Source organism: Phalacrocorax carbo, chromosome 6, assembly GCF_963921805.1.
Source record: "Phalacrocorax carbo chromosome 6, bPhaCar2.1, whole genome shotgun sequence".
NCBI lineage: Eukaryota > Metazoa > Chordata > Aves > Suliformes > Phalacrocoracidae > Phalacrocorax > Phalacrocorax carbo.
Window position 1 is genome coordinate 25,355,306 of NC_087518.1, and position 22,692 is coordinate 25,377,997.

The 22,692-nt window shown below is 37.5% G+C and overlaps 1 protein-coding gene across 2 annotated transcripts in view; it reads left to right on the plus strand.

The window, feature by feature from the left end:
* The window catches only part of NUP210 (nucleoporin 210), a 73,320-nt gene that overhangs the window by 38,904 nt on the left and 11,724 nt on the right, over positions 1–22,692 (plus strand). The window contains exons 16-32 of one of the 2 annotated variants that reach the window (XM_064454303.1): positions 1,139–1,312; positions 2,544–2,736; positions 3,054–3,160; positions 5,463–5,567; positions 5,696–5,797; positions 8,608–8,736; positions 9,441–9,568; positions 10,361–10,496; positions 10,826–10,888; positions 11,627–11,806; positions 13,186–13,266; positions 14,171–14,302; positions 14,507–14,665; positions 15,561–15,652; positions 17,164–17,338; positions 20,783–20,958; positions 22,419–22,636. In XM_064454303.1, the coding sequence (XP_064310373.1) occupies positions 1,139–1,312; positions 2,544–2,736; positions 3,054–3,160; positions 5,463–5,567; positions 5,696–5,797; positions 8,608–8,736; positions 9,441–9,568; positions 10,361–10,496; positions 10,826–10,888; positions 11,627–11,806; positions 13,186–13,266; positions 14,171–14,302; positions 14,507–14,665; positions 15,561–15,652; positions 17,164–17,338; positions 20,783–20,958; positions 22,419–22,636 (2,350 nt within the window). The remainder of the gene's footprint in view (positions 1–1,138; positions 1,313–2,543; positions 2,737–3,053; positions 3,161–5,462; positions 5,568–5,695; positions 5,798–8,607; positions 8,737–9,440; positions 9,569–10,360; positions 10,497–10,825; positions 10,889–11,626; positions 11,807–13,185; positions 13,267–14,170; positions 14,303–14,506; positions 14,666–15,560; positions 15,653–17,163; positions 17,339–20,782; positions 20,959–22,418; positions 22,637–22,692) is intronic. The other variant, XM_064454302.1, reaches the window with a different exon arrangement.

Genomic DNA, 22,692 nt, shown 5'->3' on the forward strand with positions numbered 1-22,692 from the left:
GCATTGTGTTGCTGGTACAGGTTTTAGACTAAGCATTTCATAACACTGTGTTATAAAGTAGTTTATGATGGGTTTATTGCAGTATAAAGCCAAGTCACAGAAACCTTATGTTGCAGAATGCATTTAAAAGATACTAGTAAGCACAACTTCAGTTTGCATAAATAGGATCATTGCAGAAAGTTACTACAGTAAACTGACTCTTCTGTCTGCCCTGCTCCTCTTAACCAAGTTACCTTTCAGCGTAATTTTGTTTATTGAAACAAATGACAGCTGTATGAATTTACTGCTCTGATATTTGTGCAGTCTTTGTGATAGTGGCTGTAGTAATTTCCCACCTGGTCTTGTTTTTTTCCAACATGCAGAAGTGATTTATCCTGCTTTACTCACCCTGGCCAGTCTATAAAGCATTTAGCTTTGTTTAATGTTTTTCTCCTGTAATTCTGCAAGGCCTAAGCATTTTGATGTGGCTGCCAAATTGTTTAACTGATTTCCTCAGTGGACACTGTACAACATGTAGCTATTTCTGTAACTGCAAATTCAGAAAGGAGAAACATTTTTTGTTGTTGTTGTTGTCTATGGCTGTGCATGCACTGGCTGGCTGTCCTCAGTGTTGTCCAGAACAGATTGCGTCTGTATGGCTTTGGCTAGCATCATTGCATGGGTGGATAAGGCAAATAACCTCAGCTTGCTGCGACAGCCTTCTCTGTGTTTACATCCACTTCATTTTGTTGAGGGCTAAAAAAGGAATGTAAAGTAAAACATAAGATGTTTTTAAACACACTGGAGTGACTATAAATACTGCCTTTGGGCTTTTCCCTTCTCATTCTGCAAGAAAAACACCTGCCCTGTTACCTTTTTAAGTTACAAAAGATTTGTTGTTTGAATCGAGTTTGATAGTAATGAACACGAATACATAAGAGAAGTTCCCAAGAATAGTACTCTGATAATGGTATAGAACTGTTCTTGAAATACACACCTCCTTTTACATCTTCCTGTGTCTTAATGGTGCTGTAAACCCCCAAGAATTATATTTTTGCTTGTTCATTCTGACATCAGAGTGTAATTGAGCTCTGTGAAATAGAATATGCCTGAATGCAGTAGTCCCTTTCCTCACTTGCCTGTTTTCATAATTGCACAGGTTATTGCTTTAACAGTTGGAAACAACCCCACAATCACCAACCCTTTTCCAGCAGTTGAGCCTGCTGTTGTGAAGTTCATCTGTGCTGTCCCTTCACGACTCACTTTGACTCCTGTTTATGGAAGTCCTCAGCTTGATCTCTCCTGCCCTTTGCTGCAACAAAACAAGCAAGTGGTAAGTCTGAGAAAAGTGACAGGAAAAGAACATGTTCTTAAAATCAGTGTTTGGACTTCCACATACAAAATAAAGCATCTGACTTGCTGCAAGAGTAGCAGTAACTCTAGTGTTGTGGGAAACAGTGGTACCATCATCTGTTTCTGCAGAGAGCAGTCTGAATGTGTTTCCTACAATGATCTTTCAAAGGGGTTTATAAAGGGACCTACTAGAAAATAGGAGTATATGTAAAAGCATTTAGGTTGTGGCTTCTCACAAAAGTGTCACTGTGAAGGAAGCTTTCTGACTTGTCTTGAGATGAACTTCCTTTTTATTTAAAAAAAAAAAAAAAGGCAGGGGAAAGGGGGAATAAATGTTTCCAGCAGCTGTTTCTAAGGAAAGTGCTCTTTCCCTGTGCCACTTCATTCCAGTAACTATTGCACTGAGTATATAGACATATTTTAGCATACATGTATTATTACATGAGTGTACATTTTTGTGTGTTTTATTCGTAAAGGCACACACTGCCAACATGAGTAAGTACTATGTAAGTATATACAGTGAGTATTGTTCAGTGACATCAAATGTATTCAGCTTTGCAAATCTGAGTCACAGTAAATGGACAATGCATATTTATAGATTATCAAGCATAAAGAACTCTTTCTTCTATGTCTTAATGAGCGCTGTCACATGTTTTCTGCTGAGTAAACTCCTATTTTGTCATGTTAATATTACCAGGCAGATATAAAAGTCATCCTACTTTGATAAAGCTGCCATGTGTATTGAGTTGATGAATCATTTTATGTAACTTCTATGTAATAACAAGATGAGAAGGAGATTTTTGCATATTGTAAGTCTCTTCAGGGTTCACCTGTTTTTCGAGCTCTGTTGTGTCAGACTACATCAGTACACTGCTGTCACATTGCATTTAGCAAGATGAACGCTAGAATTTTGAGCTATGCCTTCTGAAAAATAGCAGTATTTTTCATTATTTGAATTCCAAAGACAACATAGTTGAGCTGTGCAGTTCGATTTTTGTTCTAAGGTAATTCAGGCTAAAACCCCCCTAAAAAACCTTTGCAGCTGAAGTACAACTTAATGACTTTGCATTAATGGCTCGTTTTAATGAACATTACTCATTTAATGAGTGTTATAATAAATCTCATGGAACTTGGCATACTTTTTTTTTTCTTCTAATGATTAAAAAAATCCTCTTGCATCTGTTAAGTTTAAACTATTCATTCTTTTTCAGGTTCCTGTTTCAAATTATCGCAATCCAGTATTGGATTTGGCTGCATATGACCAACAGGGCAGTAAATTTGATAACTTCAGTTCTCTTAGTGTTATCTGGGAATCAACAAAAGTGTCCTTAGCTAATATTGAGCCTGATATGCCAATGGAGCTGACTCTGAAAGAAGACGGAAATGGTCAAAAGAAAATGCATGGTATGAATTAGTTTAAATTAGCATGTCATTATTTGAACAAGGTAAGGGTTAAATCTATTTGGTAATGTCAGATCTTGATTAAAGAAATTACTGTAATCTGCAGTCACATTTCAGTTTACCCTCAACATGCATTTTAGGTGTGCATTATTTAAAAAGAAAGAAAAAGAAAAAAATAGGACCAAACCCAATGTCTAGAACCTGTTCTGAGAGAGAAAATCCTTGTCTGTTTAGAGTGATAGTGGAAGAGATTATCAGTTTACATTTCATCTTTTTATTCCCCATAATCAGGTTTTATTTGACTTTTTGTTTGATTCTAGGCTTACAAACTGTTCTAGTTCACCATGAGTCTGGTACAACTGCCATCTCTGCAACTGCAACAGGATACCAGCAATCCCATCTCAAGGCAGCTAAAGTAAAAATACCGGTACTTAGGCTTCTGGGGTTTTATTGCTCTTTTCCTGTGATACTTAATGTATAGCGTTCCTATGTATTTATTTCCTTGGTGCGTGGTAATGTAAAAATAAGGCACCTCCACAGCTGATCCTGAAGACAGATTCATACCACGATGTTTTTATCATGTTCATAGCTTTTCCTGCTTTCCACTGCACTGCATGCTGCTATTGTATCCAATATATCCCATTCTGTTTGTTGTTTTTTTTTAAACCATCTGGGCAAGGGGATTACAAAGAATTGTTTCAGTTGGTTTTGTTTCAATTTAGCTTTTTTAATGAATTGGTAAATCTCTGCTGCTTGTCCTTCACTAAAGCAATGATGTGTTTAGTACAGCTGTCACTTAAGAAAGCAAATGTGTTATTTCCACTACAAAAATGGGTAGAAAGGTTCTGCATGAGCAAAGCAAAAGCTGGCTCATATCCTCATATGATGCAAAATCTAGGCTCTGACTAATACTACTTTTTTTTCCTTTGGTCTCACATTGGTCTTACAGAAGGGAAGGTCTACTCATTTGTACAGTGCCAGCCATAAGCCTAGGCTCTAATTTTACAAGTCATTAGCCACTCCCTGAAATACTTTAGTTTGTAGATACTCAGCATAGGGAAGAACAACAGCAAAAAGTAGTCATGATGAACAAAGGAGGAAGATGTAAACAGATGGCAGTTTTTCTGTTTGTGTCACTTTTGGGTTTTTTGCTGAATATAAAGGCAGGTTTCAGCCTGTGGAACAACCTGACATGCGTAGTAAATAACTCTTAAAATATCCTGCTTTGCTAAATTGAAATTCTGTTTAATTTTGTTAAGGAAGATTTAAGTGGGTTTTGACTATATGCAGTTCTGAATCATGTACCATGAATGGTACAACCATGAGTTGAGACAAAGAGTAAAACACGGAGCTAGAGGTCACAGTATTTTTACTTCAAAGCAGGTAACAGATGGGCACTAGTAATGTGAAATACCCTATGCCCCAGATTTCTTTCAGTATGTCCAAGGTTTGGCATCTAGATAGTAAATTTCTTTGGAAGATGATCTGTATTGCCAGTTGGTTCTTGTCTTTTCAGTGAGGTTTCTAGTTTGCTGTTTCTAGTCTGGATGCATGGTGTACCTGCATTCCAACTGAATAATTTGACTGTAACTTAGACAAAATTACTAGATTAGAGACGCAGATACTTTGCCATCTTTTGGTGGCAAGCCATTTGGTTCTGTATAATTTTTTTCTCAAGAAATTTGAGTTGTCATAAGAACACTTGGTGTTCTGCAATCATTTTCTAATTCACTGTGCTCCGCTTTATTAAACCATTATATAATATTCTTTCTTACATTTAGAGATAACTGGAAAAGTGAGTTCTGTAAACTTTGCCTCGACTTGAGAGAAGTTTATTGTGTATCAGTGTGGGATACACACACGTAAAATGGCACTGGAGTTCTCTTAAGTTCTAGTCTCTGTGTTTAAGCTTGGAAGGAATCTTTTTGATAGTTGAGGAGTAGTTTTAGAGTCCACTTCTGCTACAGTTACATACGTTTGTGTGTTGTTTCTTTAAATTAGGTAATTTGTCTGCTTTTTTGAAATACATTAGAAATTGACTGCTATATTCTGCTTTCAGACCTGTCCATACTTATACTTCTTTCTTACAAACAAAAACTCAAAAATTTAATAGGTGATATATTAAGATGTCTGGATCATTGTTCCATGTTTAAGTGGAGCATCCTATTATGTCATTAGGGAAAGATGACATCCTTTCTACATCAAGGAAATAATTCTACTAATTAGGTGAAATAGGTACATAGTACTAACTTCCTCTAAAAAAACATTTTCCCTGTCTAAGCTAATGTTATTATGAGTGAATGATTAAACTTGCATCTGGTCCAGTTTATGTACTGGACATCCTAAAAAAATTATCTTGAAGTAGAAGAAAACATTCTGTTGCTATGCTTTATCATTTTGCATGAACTTTTAGCATGTCTCTGAGTTAATATGCTATCTGTGTATATCAGACTTGCTTAAGTGATCCTGCTACATCTTTAATGTGTAGGCCTTTGTCTTGGTCAGAGATGCAGAATACAACGGTATGTCCTGTATATTACCTTACCTGTAGAAGAGATCTAGCAGCTGAGCCAACTGAGCTGATCTTGTGGACATTCTATTAACCTAAACTTCTCCAGCTCTGGCTCTTTGTTCATCTGCTTTAAGCGTTCTTCCCTGCATATACAAGAAGCTTGCACTCTTTTCTGACTCTTAGTGTTTCCTCTAACAGCTAGAATTGTATCTTTCAGTATGAACCTCTTCTACCAGTGTCTGCCAGTATTGAACTGATACTAGTGGAAGATGTAAAAGTGAGCCCTTCTGACGTCTCCATTTACAATCACCCGGATGTACAGGCAAGGCATTATTCCTCTACTTTTTAACTGCAGGGAGGAAAACATCAAAAATTATATATGTACAGATACCAGTTTTAGCAATGTACTAGAAAGATACAATCTAATTTGGATGCTTTCTGATTTTGCAGGCAGAACTTTTCATCAAAGAAGGTTCTGGATATTTTTTCATTAATACCAGTGTTGCAAATGTTGTAAGAGTGGCTCATGAGGAAACTCAGGGTATTGCTTTGGTGAGTAAAGTATTTTGTTATTTTAAGCCTTTCTGAATCTGAATACCATTCTGCAGTTTCATCGCTGGTGGTCGTTTTCCAGTTCACATGGATAGAGAGGCAATAACTGAGTCTTGGAGATGTCTGCCTGTCACAGTCAAGCTTCAGGCAGGGGATTTTGCACTAGCAATTTCAGGTATAGTTTTAGGTATAGGAAATTGTTTCACTATAGTTGTGATGTGTATGTATAACCTGTACAAGATAAAAGCTGGTACCAGGTTATTCTTTATCCATTACAATATTGCAGTTAAATGTTCCTGATTTCATAAAAACAGAATGAAAAATAATGTGACAGAATTATTCAGAAGTGTTATACAAAATATTAATTGGTTTCTAGAATAATATTGGAATATTTTTGTTGCTGGCCAGTACTTCTGAAACCTTAAAATTCTTCTTCCAGTGCTGTTTCAGGATATTTTGCTATCACAGTATTTCATCCTGGTTGTGTGAATAAATATGTATTAAATAGTTGATCTCTGATCTCCCTATTAAGTTTTTACTCCACTTTTCCACTAGAAGATGCAACTAAGAGTTATGTTTGACTAAGTCCAGGCCCAGAGTATGAGATACATTCTGCGGTGAACAACAATAAACTATGTATCTATGTTGTAGCTTTCATTAGGCAAGAATTCAAAGTGACACAAATTGTTTTAAAGAGTAGTCTTTACAAATTTATAATTTACAGGTTTATCTTGTAATAAATAATAGTGGTAAAGTTGTGAAATAATTATGTTTTTATTTTCATTGTTGAGAATATGGAAAGTATTGGTGAAATATTTTGATTGTCTCTAACTGGTGAAAGTGTAAGGCAGGGATATTTTCCAACTGAGTCAGCTGGGTAGAGAGGTGGAGGAAAAACTAGGAGAGATGATCTTATTTTTGTACATCCTATGCTGTTTCAGCTCTTAACACTTTTACAGTCAGCTCTCCCTCATGGGTTTAGCAGTGCTTCAACTGATGTACACAAGGTAATTTCAGAAGAGAGCAGTGAACTTAAGTAGTGGAGCTGTGCCAGCAAGGTAAACTTTGTGAAGTACAAAAAGAGATTTATTTTAACTATCTGTCAGATTAAAGGAGAGAAAACTCCACTTTTTAACACATTTTAAAAACATTTAAAAAAACCCAACCACAAAACCCACATTTTAAAAAGTTTGTTAGTTCTGCATGTTTTGATTGAGTTAAATCCCAATATTGCCTGTGGATTTTTCTCTCTATGGAAGCCAGAAGAATGGTCTGTGTAGAAAATCAGCAAATCCTAGTCCGTGCCAGGATGATGCCATGGCAGGTGTCAGTGCAGACAAGTTGATACAGGATGGTTTGATAGTAAACTGTTATGAGAAAGTAAATTCAAGTTATCTAGAGCAGTTATTCTCAGACTTTTTACTGGGACTGCCAAGGATAAATTCTATACCTCTTACCCTCTTTGACACAGCAGCTTTTCTGGACATGAGTAGTAACATGGGAGAAGAATGGATAGTGGTAGCAGTGAAATACACTGTATACTAGGGAGCTACCGGACACCTAGTAGATGAGAACAGAAGAGGTAGCTGGGACAGGAAGAGTTTTTGTAAGTTGTAGCAGCCCTGCTTTCCCTTTTGGCCCTCTCTGCTCTGGTAGCTTCTTTTCTCTGGTCTCCCAGCCCAAACTGAGCTCCGCTGTATCTTCCTCCCCATGGCTGTGCTGGCTGTCTCCTCCTGGCCACTTTGGGAACTGCTGCTGTTCTGAAAGCTGACAATTATTAAAGCTTTATATTCCTTTCTATTTTGAGGCAAAAGTAAGAGTGGTGCCCTCAAAGAACAAACGTCAGCTCTTTCCACTGCTCTTACCACAAACTCCTGTAGTGCTGTAAGTAATGCTTATGAATTATATGAAATCCATTTGAACTGGGAGGCCTGGCTGTCCATCACCCCTTGTTTCAGTGAGTTCATTTTCATAAGCACAAACCAGGACACCAACCACCTGTGCTGTCTCTCGCCAAAGTGAAGGCACCTGTGAAGGTGAAGAGGACAGTTGGGAACACCCCTGAGGTGTGTGACAAGGTCAGGCAAATTGCAAGAGAATTGCAAAGATGTGATGCAAGGTGTGGATGCATGGCCTTGAGAAAGTGTGTGGCGACAACTTTGGGATTGGTGTCTCATGCTTAGAGCTTGTATTTGTGAGCAGAAGTCTCTTTTTCTTTATTGTTTGATTCTCACTGTATACTGAGAAGTGTAATATGTACGTCCTTTGTATTAAAAAAATTAATAAAATAATAATAATAGTTGCATCAAAGAAATACCTGATTTGGCAATTGTCCTCTTACTTGGAAAGATCTACCACCAGATTTTGACTATTCATTCAGATTAAAAGCAATAACTGTAAAGTATGAGTCTTGTAGGAAGCGATACCAGTGCTTTATAAGCAGAGTCTCTGTACTTGTTTTTTTTTTTCTTATCCTTTTTTTCACTCCACTGAGAAAAGTTTAATTGCTCTGAACGATTTGTTGTGGGTTTTTTGTCCTTCTGATGGTAGAAGGAGAATAACAGAATGCCAGACTGCTTCTAGATGAAGGTACATTAATTCAGTTGCTGCCCAGAGGCCATTTGCACCACCTCAGTAGTATGATCCATTTTACATATATTTTACAGCTTTATTTTTACTTCAGTGAAAGAATTATCTGTGTCAAAGGCTTGCAGACTTCTGCATCCAACTACCTCTGCCCTGAAAGTGATATAAATTTTATCCTATGAATGAGAGAAAAATGAAAAGACAATTTTCTTTTGGTATTGCAGGTGCATCCTCTGCTTCCAGGATCAGTGACTGTAATGATTCATGACTTATGTTTGGCTTTCCCTGCACCAGCTAAAGCTGAAATTTATGTATCTGATATACAGGAACTGTATGCCCGAGTTGTTGACAAGGTTAGTGGCTTTCAAACCAGCATTATTAGCTGATCCAGGTTGCCCTGATTCCTTGTGCTGATCATGAACACAAAGATGAGACACATACAAGATGATATGATATAGTGGTGAGGGCCCCCTGCTGCAGCTGTATGACCTTAGAGAAACAGTTTGATCTCCCTGTGTTCATGTTTCTCCCAATTTTATCTTTTTAGGTTATAAGCCTTTCAGAGTATCAAGTGTCTCTTACTTTATGTTCTATGTGGCAGCAATCTCAACTTTTGCATTTACACAGCAATGTTAATTCATAATTTATATGAACATACTAATTTACATTTCCTGTTGTTCTAAGTGCATGAGAGCAATTCTTTTAGGAGTAGGTTTTGCCCCAAGGTCATTTTCCATATGTCATATTTTAAAAATGAACAACAAAAAATGTACAACTCATTTTACTTGCCATCGTGGGTGCATCTTATACAAAATAGGCACTGATATTTCTGGATGTTTTAATTATGCCCTTGCCAGCTGAAAGACCTGAATTAATTTATTTAATCTGATGCTAACCGTAGTTAGCAGGGTTATTCTTTAAAATCAGTGCTAATCTAACCTTTGGGCTTTATCTTTGAATCCCTACTTAAAGTGTAATATAAATTAAACTGAAAACATTTATGCTAATAAGTAAGACTAGTTTAAATGAAAAATGACTGTACGTGACTGTGTTTCAGGTGGAGATTGGAAAAACAGTTAAAGCTTATGTCAGAGTTCTGGATAACTCTAAGAATCCTTTTCTGGCTAAATACTTTGCTGTCATGGACCTAAAACTAAGGGCAGCATCTCAGATTGTTTCACTTGTGTAAGTTAATGGAAATTCTTTTTTATTAATCTGAAAGTGTTTATGGGCAGAATAAGCAAAAAATGAGTAAAGATATTGGCTTGGAGGCATGGTGGTGTACAACAGCTGAGGTTTTATTTATTTTATTTTTATAAAGTTTTAATTGCCTGTTAGATGCCTTTTAAAATAGTTGTCAGGAAAATTGCATAAACTAACTGTCTAAATCTTGTTGACTGATGAATGAGACTGTATTCATACACTATAATATTTCATGGACCCATATGCATCTTGGAAGCAGTGGCTTGGCAATTAACATCAGGTGAAGAAATCTGTTTTTGAAATATCTGATCTTATCAAACTCATTCTGTCTGTTACTTAACCTTATAGAAACAGGTAGGCTAAATTATCCTATTGCCTTGAAGCTCCTTATCTTCCAAGCTCTAAACGCAATGATTAAAATCACAGAAAAAAAGTTTTTTTAGTGTTGATTTTTAGTGTTGAGATAATCAGTATAATTAATTCCTCTTTGTATGGGGAAGCATGTTGCTAGTGGGTTCCCTGGCAGAGTCTTGGTCTGTACCAACTAAGACTCTGGCTTCGTTTTCATTTCAGATATTTCATTTTAAGATAAAACACAGGCTGCAAAGAGCCTTTTCATGATGTTACATGTAGAAATGTGATAGCTAATTTTGCTTAAGACATAGTCACTTAGTCATCCTTATGATAAAACTGCTATGCGCTACATAAATCCTTTGCATTTGTTACTCATGTAATTTATTCAATGAATTTCTCTAATGTGTTTCTTTGCTACAGCCCACTCAGTGAAGCTCTTGATGACCATACTGCTGCTTTTCTAGTACATGGTGTGGCCATTGGTCAGACTAGTCTTATGGCAACCGTTGCTGACAAAAGAGGACAAAGAATTGACTCTGCTCCACAACAGATTGAAGTAAATAGTTTCATGTAAAATATATGCATAAACAAAATCTATGATAGCACAGGGACAGTATAGTTAATTTATAGTATAGTAGTTAATTTGGCAGAATGATATGTCACTTCAGTGAGAAAAACTACTTTTTCTGTCCAGAAGTTACCCAAATGCTAGTCTGTTTCAGATTTCATACTGGTTTTGAACTGCAAGTGATGAGTTAAGTTTCTGCATGTTCAATTTACTGTAATTAAGCAAGTGAAGACCTAGTTTTGCACTTGAATGTATTGCTTTGTGGCATAATGTATCTGAAATAGCATGAACACAAATATTCATATTTCTATTTTCAGGTCTTTCCCCCATTTAGACTACTGCCAAGGAAAGTGACCTTAATTATTGGAGCCATGGTTCAGGTACGGTATCTTCTTATATATTTTCTTTCTTTTGTAATTTCTGTTTTAAAATAAATGCATGTAACTTATTTTTCAGGAATAGATATTCAACTTAGCAATTTAGCTGCATTCACACTGAATACTTCTAATAAGAATAGGATAAAAGATGGCCCTTTCCCTGTACAGCTTATCATTTAAGGTATAATCAAATTAATGACAGCTGGTTTTCAGTAATGTAAATGGCAGTAAAATACATTTACACTAATAAGAATAGTTTCATTCCTGAGCCACCTTCCATTTTACTGTATTGCTAGATCAAAGGTAACTGACACTCAAGGGAGTGTCAGTTTTTTCAATATTAAATACCAGCACAGCATTAATAAATCTGTCATCTCCATGAAATTAAGGATAGCGGACAAGTCTGGCAAACTGAAACACAGAGCAGAGCTGTACCATGTGTGGTGAAGAGAAAGTGAGGTCAATTTTTCTGAAACTTTCTTGGCTGGATCTAGCATCGGCCTGTCACATTCTACAAAGCACACAATCCACTTTTGTGCTTAGCTCACACTGGATTTCCCAGTCTGACATCATGCAGTGAGCAGGAGAGATGTGCTCTGAGGTGCCCTGGGAAGGTTCAGACAGCCTTTTCTTACAGAAGACATTTCGGTGCTCAGCAGGGAAGGGGTGCACCCTGTAACATTAACCAGAACAAGTATCTGATGAGTAAATTTTAGTTGTTCTGTGTGCTGTTAATTATAGATCACGTCAGAAGGAGGCCCTCAACCTCAATCCAACATAATTTTCTCCATCAGCGATGAGAAGATTGCATCAGTGAACAGCACTGGACTTGTCAGAGGAGTGGCAGTTGGGAATGGAACAGTAACAGGAGTTGTACAAGCTGTTGATGCAGAGACAGGGAAGCTTGTTGTGGTGTCTCAGGTAATGTTTTATGGTACTGTTTGGGACTGAAAGAGGCTCTCATAGATTTGGCTCAAAAGGGGCAAATAGTCTTTTTGCATTAGTAATATTGTGTACTTTCCTGGTTTCCTTAAGGAGATGAAAAATCAGTGTTCCTTACTCCCTGGCCTGTGAACTTAAGCAGTTGCTGACAGAGGTGATACTTTCAACAGATAGCCAAATCTTGCTGTACCTTAAAACAAAGCTCTACTGGTAACACAGGGAGGCTTTATGAACAGTCTGTTTGATATCTTTAGAATTGGTAAGTGAATCTAGAAAAGGCCTTTCTAAAAGAGCAGAGGGTTGTCTTTGCTTGCATCACCTTACAGTTTAGCAGCATCTTATGTCAGTAGAAGTCAGAAGGTAACTGGTGCCTAAGAAACCCATTGTCTCTTAAGCTGTAGGCAGGCTGTATAGAAAGCTATCATCCTGTGCTGTGGTCTGAATCCCATCCATGAAGTTCAAGCAAAGAATCCCTGATATTCCATCAGAATTTGTGTCCATATAATTTCCCACCAGCTGAGCGTGAGAGAGCTGATGAGCAGGCCTATAAGGGAACGCAAGTCCCTGGGACTTGCATGAGATTCAGGACAACAGAACTGGGGTCAAATTTTACAGCTCTTCATCTGAGGTCAAGGCAGGACAGCTGCTGCACACCACAAAGCTCTGCTGCTTGAAAGATGTTGCCCCAGGCCAAGAGGAGACAATTTAAAAAAAAGAAAATCTATTTCTGTGCTTTGCGATGCGGGGGCAACAGTCTTCCCTGATGCTGTGGCAGGAAGCAGAATGAACTTGAAAGCTAAATCTCCTGCCCACTGAGGTCCAGGTCTGACCTTTCCTCCCCACTATACGGTAGGAATAAAATCTGTCAAGAATGTTAGGATACGTGAAGAGGAGACATCAGAGTATCACCCATATCATCCTTTTATTCTTGATGGTCCCATTTGCTGCTTACCATTCTCATTTCCTTCTAATTCTCTCAATGGCTTACTTTACCTTCTGGGATTATTCATCCCTCTTCTCCTAGGGGCCCTGATGATCTAGTCCCCTGCCATCAGTGACCTCTCAGCTCCTTCATTCATGTTGTCAGTAATTTCGTGCAGAGGTTTTTTTTTGTTGGCTTTTCTTTTTTTTTGGTTTAGGCGGCATTTTTAAATGCCTATCAATTTACAAAGTTAATGCTTTTGTAGATTTTTTTTACAGTCCTACTGAATTATGTCCATCTGTACTTTCTATGATGTCACATGCAAATTACATGGCAATCATGATTAGATAACGGCAAAATAGCAGATAGATCCTGAAAGTGAAATCTAGTTGATATTTGTCAAGTGCTTACAATATCTTCCTTTCTTCCTTTTTAGGACAAAGTGGAAGTTGAAGTAGTACAGCTGACAGCTGTTAGAATTCGTGCACCTATTACACGAATGAAAACTGGTACACAGGTTAGTTGATTTGTGATCAGCTTTTATTGCCTTAAAATTTTGACATGCAAGCTGTGACCATTTTGATTAGGTCATCTGGTAATACCTCTCCAGCTCTCAGAGTGGTACCACTGCTGCTGCAGAAATGAATGTGCTGTCAGTGGAGAAGCTCCAGAGCTGAACATATTAAAACAGAAATCAGGACAAGTTTACCTTGTATACCAGACTGATTTTCAGAAATTCAGGTCCTGCTGAAGAAGCATATTTTAATCTTCATTCTGTTTGCAGTGGAGACTTTCTTCCTTTGTATGTTAAAAATCTACAGTATGTCTGCTGTATCCAGGACAACAGATATTATTCAAATTATATTTTCATAAGTCTATTTTTTAAGAGTCTGTATTCCCTAGTTACTCTTTCCAAAATGGCTAGTGATTCTAGCTCATTGGTCCCACATGAATGAGTTGCTTTGAAGATTAAAAATAAAAACCTGAAAAACTGTTTTGTTTTCATATGGTATGTTGTCTTAATTTGGAGAGTTGGAATGGGAAGGTTGATGTTCGGAGCAGAGTTAATCAGGGAGATCATCTAGACAAAGATCTAGAAAACTTAAGAAGAGTGTATGGCTTCACTAAGATGAAGTGGTTTGATGCTACAAATGTGACAAACGACTTATGAACTCATCTTTTCTGATGGAAAACTGATAGAGCATGTAGCAAATGAGAATAAACCAAAATTTACTTTTTACAAGTTAGTGTTTGAGTCTTCTGCGTGATACATCCTTGCAACACATACAGCAGCCAAACCATTTTCTTCATAAGAAATACCATCTCTTGATCAATGAATTTTAAGTTTAATTATATTTACTCTGTGCAGGTTTGGTTAACATCCTAGAATTACCTAAGAAAGTTGGTTGCTCTCTTTCTAGATGCCAGTTTATGTCATGGGCATCACCAGTAGTCAGACTCCTTTTTCATTTGGCAATGCAGTACCGGGGTTAACATTCCACTGGTCTGTCACAAAGAGGGATATTCTGGATATCAAGACAAGACACAGTGAGGTAAATTTTGTGTGTGTATGTGTACTTGCATGTACGTGTATCTTGGGAAGAGGAAACTGCCACATAATGAGAATTGAGAAAATATTGTTGCTTCTGCTTACTCAAAATCAAAAGAGCGATTGTCAGCACTGGGTGTGGTCTTTCCTCTGTATCAATGTCAGTTCTTTCCATGAGTAATATTTTAATCACTTTTTCCTCTCTAAGGCTTCTTTTCAGCTTCCTGCAAAATATAACTTTGCAGTGGATGCTTATGGCAGAGTAAAAGGAAGAACAGGCCTGAAAGTTGTTGTTAAGGTCCTTGATCCAGCAGCCAACCAGTTTTACAACATGGCAAGAGAACTGTCCGATGAAATCCAAATTCAGGTATGATGATGTTTCTCACAGTTAATATTTTAATATCTATTTCAGAGCTGAAATAAAGTCTGTTTTCGAAGTCAGGAATTTTAAATGCAAAGGAGTAGTTCCAGCTTTGGTTTATCTTTGAGCCCTTAATCTTGTATGTAAAATGTTCTGCTGTTTGGAAACCTCCAAGGTCCCCAAGTGTTGATGAGGTTTACACTGAACAGTCACACACTGATGTGATGCCTGAATGAAATTCAGGAGTTATTGTTGTAAGCCACCTGAAATTCGAGGTGACTTTTGTCTTGTGGATAAGTGGTGTTAGAGCTGTAAAAAAGCTTTGCTGCTGTAGTTCCACTCTGCACAATAATAATTCTTATCTATAGTGCTCATCATACGTGTCTATTCAGGTGTGTTCATTAGGATCAGGAATTGGCTTCTGAAATTAATGTCCTAGTTGTTCCCACTTACCATGCTTTGGGGAGCAGTTTCAACATATGTGAACTGGATTCCTTTGGGTGGAACATAGCTGGAAAATGTGCTTGAGGAGTGCATCTCATGGGCATTCAGCTCATGGGCTCAGACTTGGGGTAGTCTAAAGTAACTTGGGTGAATGAGGGGTCTCCAACACCATTTCACTCAACAAATCTGCTTCTTCTTTTATACTGCTTCATAGGATAGCACTAGCCATAGAAATTAATGCTCTTCCAGAGTAATTTGTAGAAGATCCTGCCTATCCCATCCTCAAATATTCATGTTTAATTTTTTTTTTACCATCTATATTATACAAGGTTAAAAAAAAAAAAAGGTGTGTTATAGTTCTATTTGTTTTTATTTTTGTTTTGTTTTGAATGTGGAATAAGTGGAAGTAAATCACTTGTTGCACACAACGGTAGGCTAAAATGTCTTTTATTTCCAGGTGTTTGAAAAACTTCATCTAGTCACTCCAGAAGTAGAAGCAGAGCAGATTTTAATGTCACCAAATTCCTTTATTAAACTTCAGACGAACAGGTTAGTGATCAGTTTTCATACTGTGATACGTGTCAACAGTTTATCAAAACCATAAAGCAATTCTGTTTGAAGTAAGCTGTTTCAACCTTTTTAAAAGGATATCATAGTAGATCCATATAATACATGACTTACCTGCTGATTAATAGTATCTTATCTGTACTCGTGGGCTCTCTCAAATCTTGTATTAGATTGTAGCTAGAAAATTAATTAAATATTTGGAACTTTTAGATTCTTAATTTAAAAGATACTGGGCCAGTTAAAGCAGTAGCCTGCTTCCACTAGAGTTGGTTTGGTTTTTTTTATGGGCGATCAAGGCTTTATGGAATATATTTCTCTATATTTCTTACACAGAGGCTATGACTAGATTTTGAGATTAAAATGTCCTTTCCAAATGAGAAGTCCTTTTTTTCATAATCTGTTTTTAAAGACTGACATTTCAGACTCTCTTCAGGCTTGAAATCTGGTTTTCCTAGCATAAGAATGTGCAGATTTGGACAATAGGACATATGCTGAGGGCACAGCTTTAGATGCATTTACTTTTTAAGGGGACGGAACTGTAAATTTCACTGGAGCTCCAGTGACCGTGGTCATTCAACATCTGCTTTTGAAACAGTCATATAGGAGCCCTGTCATTTGTAGTCATTTACTAATGTTTCACTATCTCTTCTGAGCAGTTTTTCTGATTAATTAGTCATTAAGTTGCTAGATATGAGGCCGTACATTTCTTTGTCCCATTATCTTTACTATCCAATGTTGGAGTCCTTATGCCTGAACTCAACCACCAAAACCAACTACGCTATTGCCAAGAAAAGGGCAACTAAAATCCAGCTTTAATAACTTTTTTTTCCTAGGGTAAAGTAGAGTATTTCTATCTCAACAGAGGAGCTTGAGAGGAAAAAAAAATATTTACAGATCTTTTAGAATGTGTGATAGGTGATACTTCAAAGTAGCTAATGTCTCAGAATGCCTACTAATTACAGTTTATGTGTTTGCTCACTTTACTAATACGCAAATACCATGGTGAGAGTTATTCCAAAAATTAACCTTGTGTACAAAACCATTTCCAGGAAACTAAGATCCACTTAATCAAGCCCCTCTGGCTTTATCTCCAACACTGGCATTGGCCCTGGCAGACTAATCTCCCTCTAAGTATTGCTTACAGAAAATTATGGCAGAAGCTGTGTGTTGTAGCCTTAGCCATTATTATTTGAAATCAAGTTTACATCAGTGAATGATGACTCTGTGGGACAGTAGATGGAAACTAGATTTCAATACATGCCTAAACCCAGATAAGACTTCTTCCAAGTGAGCTTGAACCAGAACTTGAAGTTTTCTTTCTTAGATTAGAACACAAGCTTTTCAGCTTTTATTGCAGGCACATGGAAAAAACACACACCAAATAGCAGTCTTTTAGATTTGCATAATATATTGGTGTAAATACAGTTTTACTCATTGAAGGGGGTCCCTTGTTTTTTTTTTTTCCCTCTGTTTTGTTTCTTTGTTTTCTTAAGGGACCAAGTGGCTTCACTGAGCTACCGTGTCCTGGATGGACCAGATAAAGTTCCTGTTGTAAAAATTGATGAGAGAGGTTTCCTTAACTCTGGGTCTTTGATAGGATCATCAACAATTGAAGTGATTTCACAGGAACCATTTGGGATCAACCAGACCATTGTAGCTGCTGTTAAGGTAGTATTCTCTATATATATCTATATTCTATATATAGTCTATATATATATCTATTCTATATATCTATATAGAATATATAGATATATTTACATATATTTTCATATATTTATATAAATATATTCATAATATATAAATATATGGTTTTTAATATATAACTACATATAGTATTCTCTCTATATATATATCTTTCCTTGCAGTTTTCTGTTAGAAGTGTGTCTTAACTGCTGTAACAGGGATGGTTAACTGCACATTTTGAAATTCACTTCTGAAAAATGTGAAGTATAGGAATTAATAGTCAGTTCTGAGCTTTGAAAAAAGTTTAGTATACTAAACTAGGTGGATAGACATTAAATCCTAGAAAATTCTTAAATTTGGTACATTTTACAAAAAGACTTTTGCGTGCATGTGCCCTAAAAACTTTTTTTAAAAAAAAGTTTACCCTAAAGGCCTCATAGAAGGCTGATAATTACAGAAGGTCAAATAAAAAAGGTGGTATGTCATAAACATGCATTTTGCAGTGTGTGGAAAAAGGTAAATGTCATCTGGAGTAATTAATATAAATGCAGCATCGGTTGTAAGGTACCTAAGTGATACCTAGATTTTCAAGATATTAGAGACGTAACTGTACAGTGCTTAAAAATATAATTTTCTCTGCTGTTTCCCAGCAGTTCAGCTTTTACATATTGTGCGAATCCCTGCATGAGAGAGGCTATCTTACCAAACATAATAATTTAGCTGCTGTTGCCTGTACTTGGTGAGCTGGCAAGGAACATGTCCAAGGCTGCCCTATGTGCCTGAGCCACACTGAGGTGTGGATGCTTCAGGGAAGGACAAGTCTGTAGCAGAACTCAGCAGTTTGTTTCCAGGCTAATGAAACATTTTTCTTTATCAAAACTTCATCTGTTGATTGAAGGCTGTTACGTGAAGTCAGATGTATCTTACTGGTTGGGCACTTAGGACATAAGGGAACATCTGTCCTTCATTTCTCGTCAAAAGTCCTTGTGCCAAGAACTTTCTACATCCGGCGACATGAGCCTTGAGATACCCACTGCTCCACTTCTTCTCATCCCTTTTTACTCTGTCAGCCTCTTTCCTATGCCCCAGCTAAAGGAGAAAGACATACAATTGAGTGCTGACTGCAAATTATTTGTAAGTTTTATTATAATAACTGTGAAGTGGTTTGGGGTTTTTTATTTGAATTTTGTTTTTTACCATAATGTTCAGCTTTGTCTGTAGGACAGCATGTAGGTCTGTCCTCCCGGGTGAAGAATGAAAAAAGAAACAGTAGCTTAGTTTCACTAACACCACTCCTGCTGCTAGGTGTTGGCACTGAATTTCTACAGCTCTGTTATAGATGACCTCGTTTCTTCCCTTCACGGCTGGATCCGGCGAGTGAAAGACATCTAATGAGTTTGGGGTTGGCTCAAATGACATTTAGTCAGCATATAGTGGTACTGAAGTTAAATTCTCCCTTCGTGCATTCTTTCCGTACACAGTTATGATATCACAGAACTGTGGAGTCAGTGCACTGTGATATTAAGCTTGTGAGCTCTTTGTAGTAGCAGCCATCTCAGTTCAACCTCTTGGACAATTGATTTGTTTTCCTCTGCTTATTGGGACTGTACTACTTCTATGGAAATAATATTTTTCAACCTCACAGTGGCCCTGTGGGGTATTACAGTGCTGCCTTCATTTTATGGATCAAGAACTGAGAGTTTGAGTGGTTTTGCTGAAGGTCATGTAGAAAAACTTGTGAGAGAGCAGGAGGTGAGCTTGACTCTGTTGTGTCATTCGAAGGCAGAGTTCTCTCTTTCACACTATCCTTCCTTTCATAATTTCTTGTTTTGCCTGTTTACAGCTGTACACCATTAAGAACCAAACTGCTGCAGTAGCATCACTTAACAGACCTTCAACTTTGTTTGAAAAAAGACTATCTTATATAAGCCAAGGAGGACAGTGGAAGTGACAGCATGCTTAGCATGGAAGCAAGCTAAGAACTTGCCTGTACCGGCTGCACTCAATGGAATATTGTTTTTTTAAATAAAAAATACTTTAAAAACTGAGATGCTTTAATAGTAAATAGCTATTTTCATCAATATTAAGTTTAGCAATTTGTCCTTTGTGGGACAGTTTCTAAGATTTCAAATTAAAGCAAGCTTGAAAATCTGTCAGGGAAATGGCATTTTTATTAGCTTATAACCTCAGCTAGTTGGGCAGATTACTATATGCACTGATACTTTAACTGATTATATTAGCCTGTGGAGTGGACAGTTGTATATACTGATATTCTAGCCACTTTTTTTTCATTTCAGACTAGTCAGAGATGCTATTTGCTTGAGGCCAAATTTGTCCTTTCCTTTCTAAGTTCTGACATGTACATTTTCAGATTGCAGAGTTTTACATTTTAGCTGAGCCTCTTAGGTCAGAAAAAAGGGATTTTCCTACAAGATAAGCTTGAGGGCTCCTTTTAAAATAGTTTTCTTTATATACTTGAGGGGTTTTGCTTTCTCTATCCTTTCATTATTTATTTTCCAATAACAGAAAGAACAGATGGAGTTAATTTGTTGGGTAATTTTGATAGTTAACCTGGATAAGTTAATTGGGAATAGTAATATGTTGTTTTAAAAAATATGGTTTTAAAGTCTTTGTCTTCAGACAAAGTTGGAGTGTTACTGCAAAAATGTGGGAGTGTGCCCATATGGATAATCTAGCAGACTTTTCTAAAGAATCTGGAGCAGAAGTCCTTAACTTCTGTCTTGGTTGAGGAAAGGCAATGAGGCAACAAACTGCAGCCTGCTGACCAGTTAGGATTTGTCAGATGCCAGTTTTGACTGCTTTTGTCTGTTGCATTTCACTTGTATCAGCCAATGCCTCAAGGGACGGCCTGGCAGCAGTAACAAGGCAAGTGTGCCCAATGATGGATCAGAAAAACCACACCAACGCACACCTCCAGAGGAAAGACTGTGGGTGTTGTGCCTTCCCACCTCTGGGAGCCCTGTTGTCAGACCACTGTGAGCCTGTCTGAGGGGCGGCAGTTTGTAGCATCTATGATGTTATTTGACAGGGGTCACTAGGGAACAGCTCTGCAGCTATTGCTCATGTTTCCTCTGCTGGGTAAACCTTGGCTCAAACAGAGAAACTGTTTGAAGTTTGAAAAAAACTGTTAGAAACTGCCTGTATCATCTTGCCTTTCTACCTGGTGCAAGGAAACAGGGGAGGCAGTGACCATTTCTTCCCCTTACTCACACATACTTTGCAAGTTATTCCTGTTCTAGTAACTGGAGAATGAATTACACTTTTTATTTCAAGAATTACTGGGAGGGAAGCCTAGGGGCAACTTGTTCTCTTTGTATATTTGCATAATAAGAACTGGTTTAGATTACTATTTTTATAGAGGCACTGAAAAAATTTTGATTTTGCTTTTCACTGCCTGTGTTTTTACAGGTCTACCCCATCTCATATCTAAGAATCTCCATGAGTCCTATTCTGCACACGCAAAACAAAGAGGCATTATTGGCTCTCCCCCTGGGTGTGACATTGACTTTTACAGTCCATTTTCATGATAACTCTGGAGATACTTTTCATTCGCATAATTCTGTGCTCAACTTTGCAACAAACAGGTGGGTATCATGGGTGTTGATTACAGAGAACAAAAAAGGCCAAATACACATAGCCCAGCCACAGCAAGGAACAAAGATTGTTCCAAAGATATCAAATGAAGATATAGCTTGAACTGGGATTAGCAAAGAAAGGATTTAATCTCTGTGGTCTTTAGAGGCACCTTAGCAAAAAGAAGAGTTCGTTAGCAATTCATATTCTCTAGCAAATGGAAAGTTTCCCAGATAAGCATGATTCCTAGTGGGGCCTGCTGGGGTACATTTCTGCTTTAAGTGACTCTGAATCATCAGATTGTATACATCAGTGGCCTATATAAACAATTGATCTTACTAGCATTTGCCTCATCTTGTCTCTTTTCTCCTAGTGCTTTGTTACACTGACTCGCTTAAGTCTCACATAAGATGGTGAACATTCTGGATCAGGGACTGTGTCTTCAGATATGCTTGTACAGCCTTTGCACAGCAAAGTCAGGCCTCAAAAGGCCTTTTGCTCTCTGCCTCGAAGCATAATAAATATTATAAAACAGCCTTCTTTGGTCACCAGTAAAAAATCACTAATTCCAATTATTTGGATATAGTGATTGTTTTTTTGATCTCTTGATCAATGACAATTGATCTCTTTCATTCACCTCTTTGATGTCTGTTGTTAGAGATAACAATACTATATCATAGCTTGTTTTCTGCAGAGCACCTTGCAGTTTTGACGCAGTGATTGTGTTTAAGAGGAAAAAAAAAAGAGGGGTTGAATTCAAGATTTTTCTCTTTCTCCTACCTAAATGATCTCCAGAAATTTCTGTAGCATACAGAGATCCCTGAGTTAACACTGCCTTAGCTTCCAAAATAGATGTGACACAGCTGCTTCATCACAGGACTAGTTATCAGCCCCAGAGAGAGAAGTGCTGCTCGTTAACCTCAGGTGCAGCCCTGTGGTGACCCAGCTCTACTCCTGTCAAGACCTTCACTGTCTCTGCGTGGTGCTGCCAGGGTGGCAGTCTTTGTGCCAGGCGCACTTCTAAGTGTGCGTTATGTCACTTCACTTTAGAACGCTGAATTTTGGTAAATATCAGAACTTGGAATCAAATGGGATTTAGGTTTGTAAAGCTGTGGCTGGAAAGCTGCATATTGGTGTTGAAATTTCTTTGGTTCTTAACTCCCTGAGAAAAGGGAGGAGAGACAGCTTACCTCATTCTAAAGTTCTAAAATTTTAAAATTGGGAAGTAGTTCTCATACATAATTATGACCTCAATATTCCCTCAGCATAACGATGTGAGAACTGAAATTTGCCTCAGTAGCACCTAAATAATTTTTTGTATTTTCCTTATTTTGTCAGACTTCATTAGAAGATAAGCATCACTGAAAACAAGAAGTCAACCATCTAAAGAGTTCAATACCTACTATCTGCTGTAGAGATAATGACATTGGCAAACTTGCCTTAACATAAAAGCATTTCTTTTTATCTGTAGAGATGACTTTGTACAGATTGGGAAAGGAGCCACAAACAGCACATTTGTAATCCGGACTGTAAATGTAGGTTTAACCTTGCTTAAAGTCTGGGATGCAGAACACAGTGGAATTGCAGACTATGTCCCACTTCCTGTGCAACATGCCATTTTTCCTGAGCTCACAGATGTGGTGGTAGGTGATGTCCTCTGTTTGAGTACTTCACCAATAAACCAGGAAGGTAAGTGGCACTTCAGTCACTGTGTTTCTGCAGCTATATAATTTGACATCAGTGTG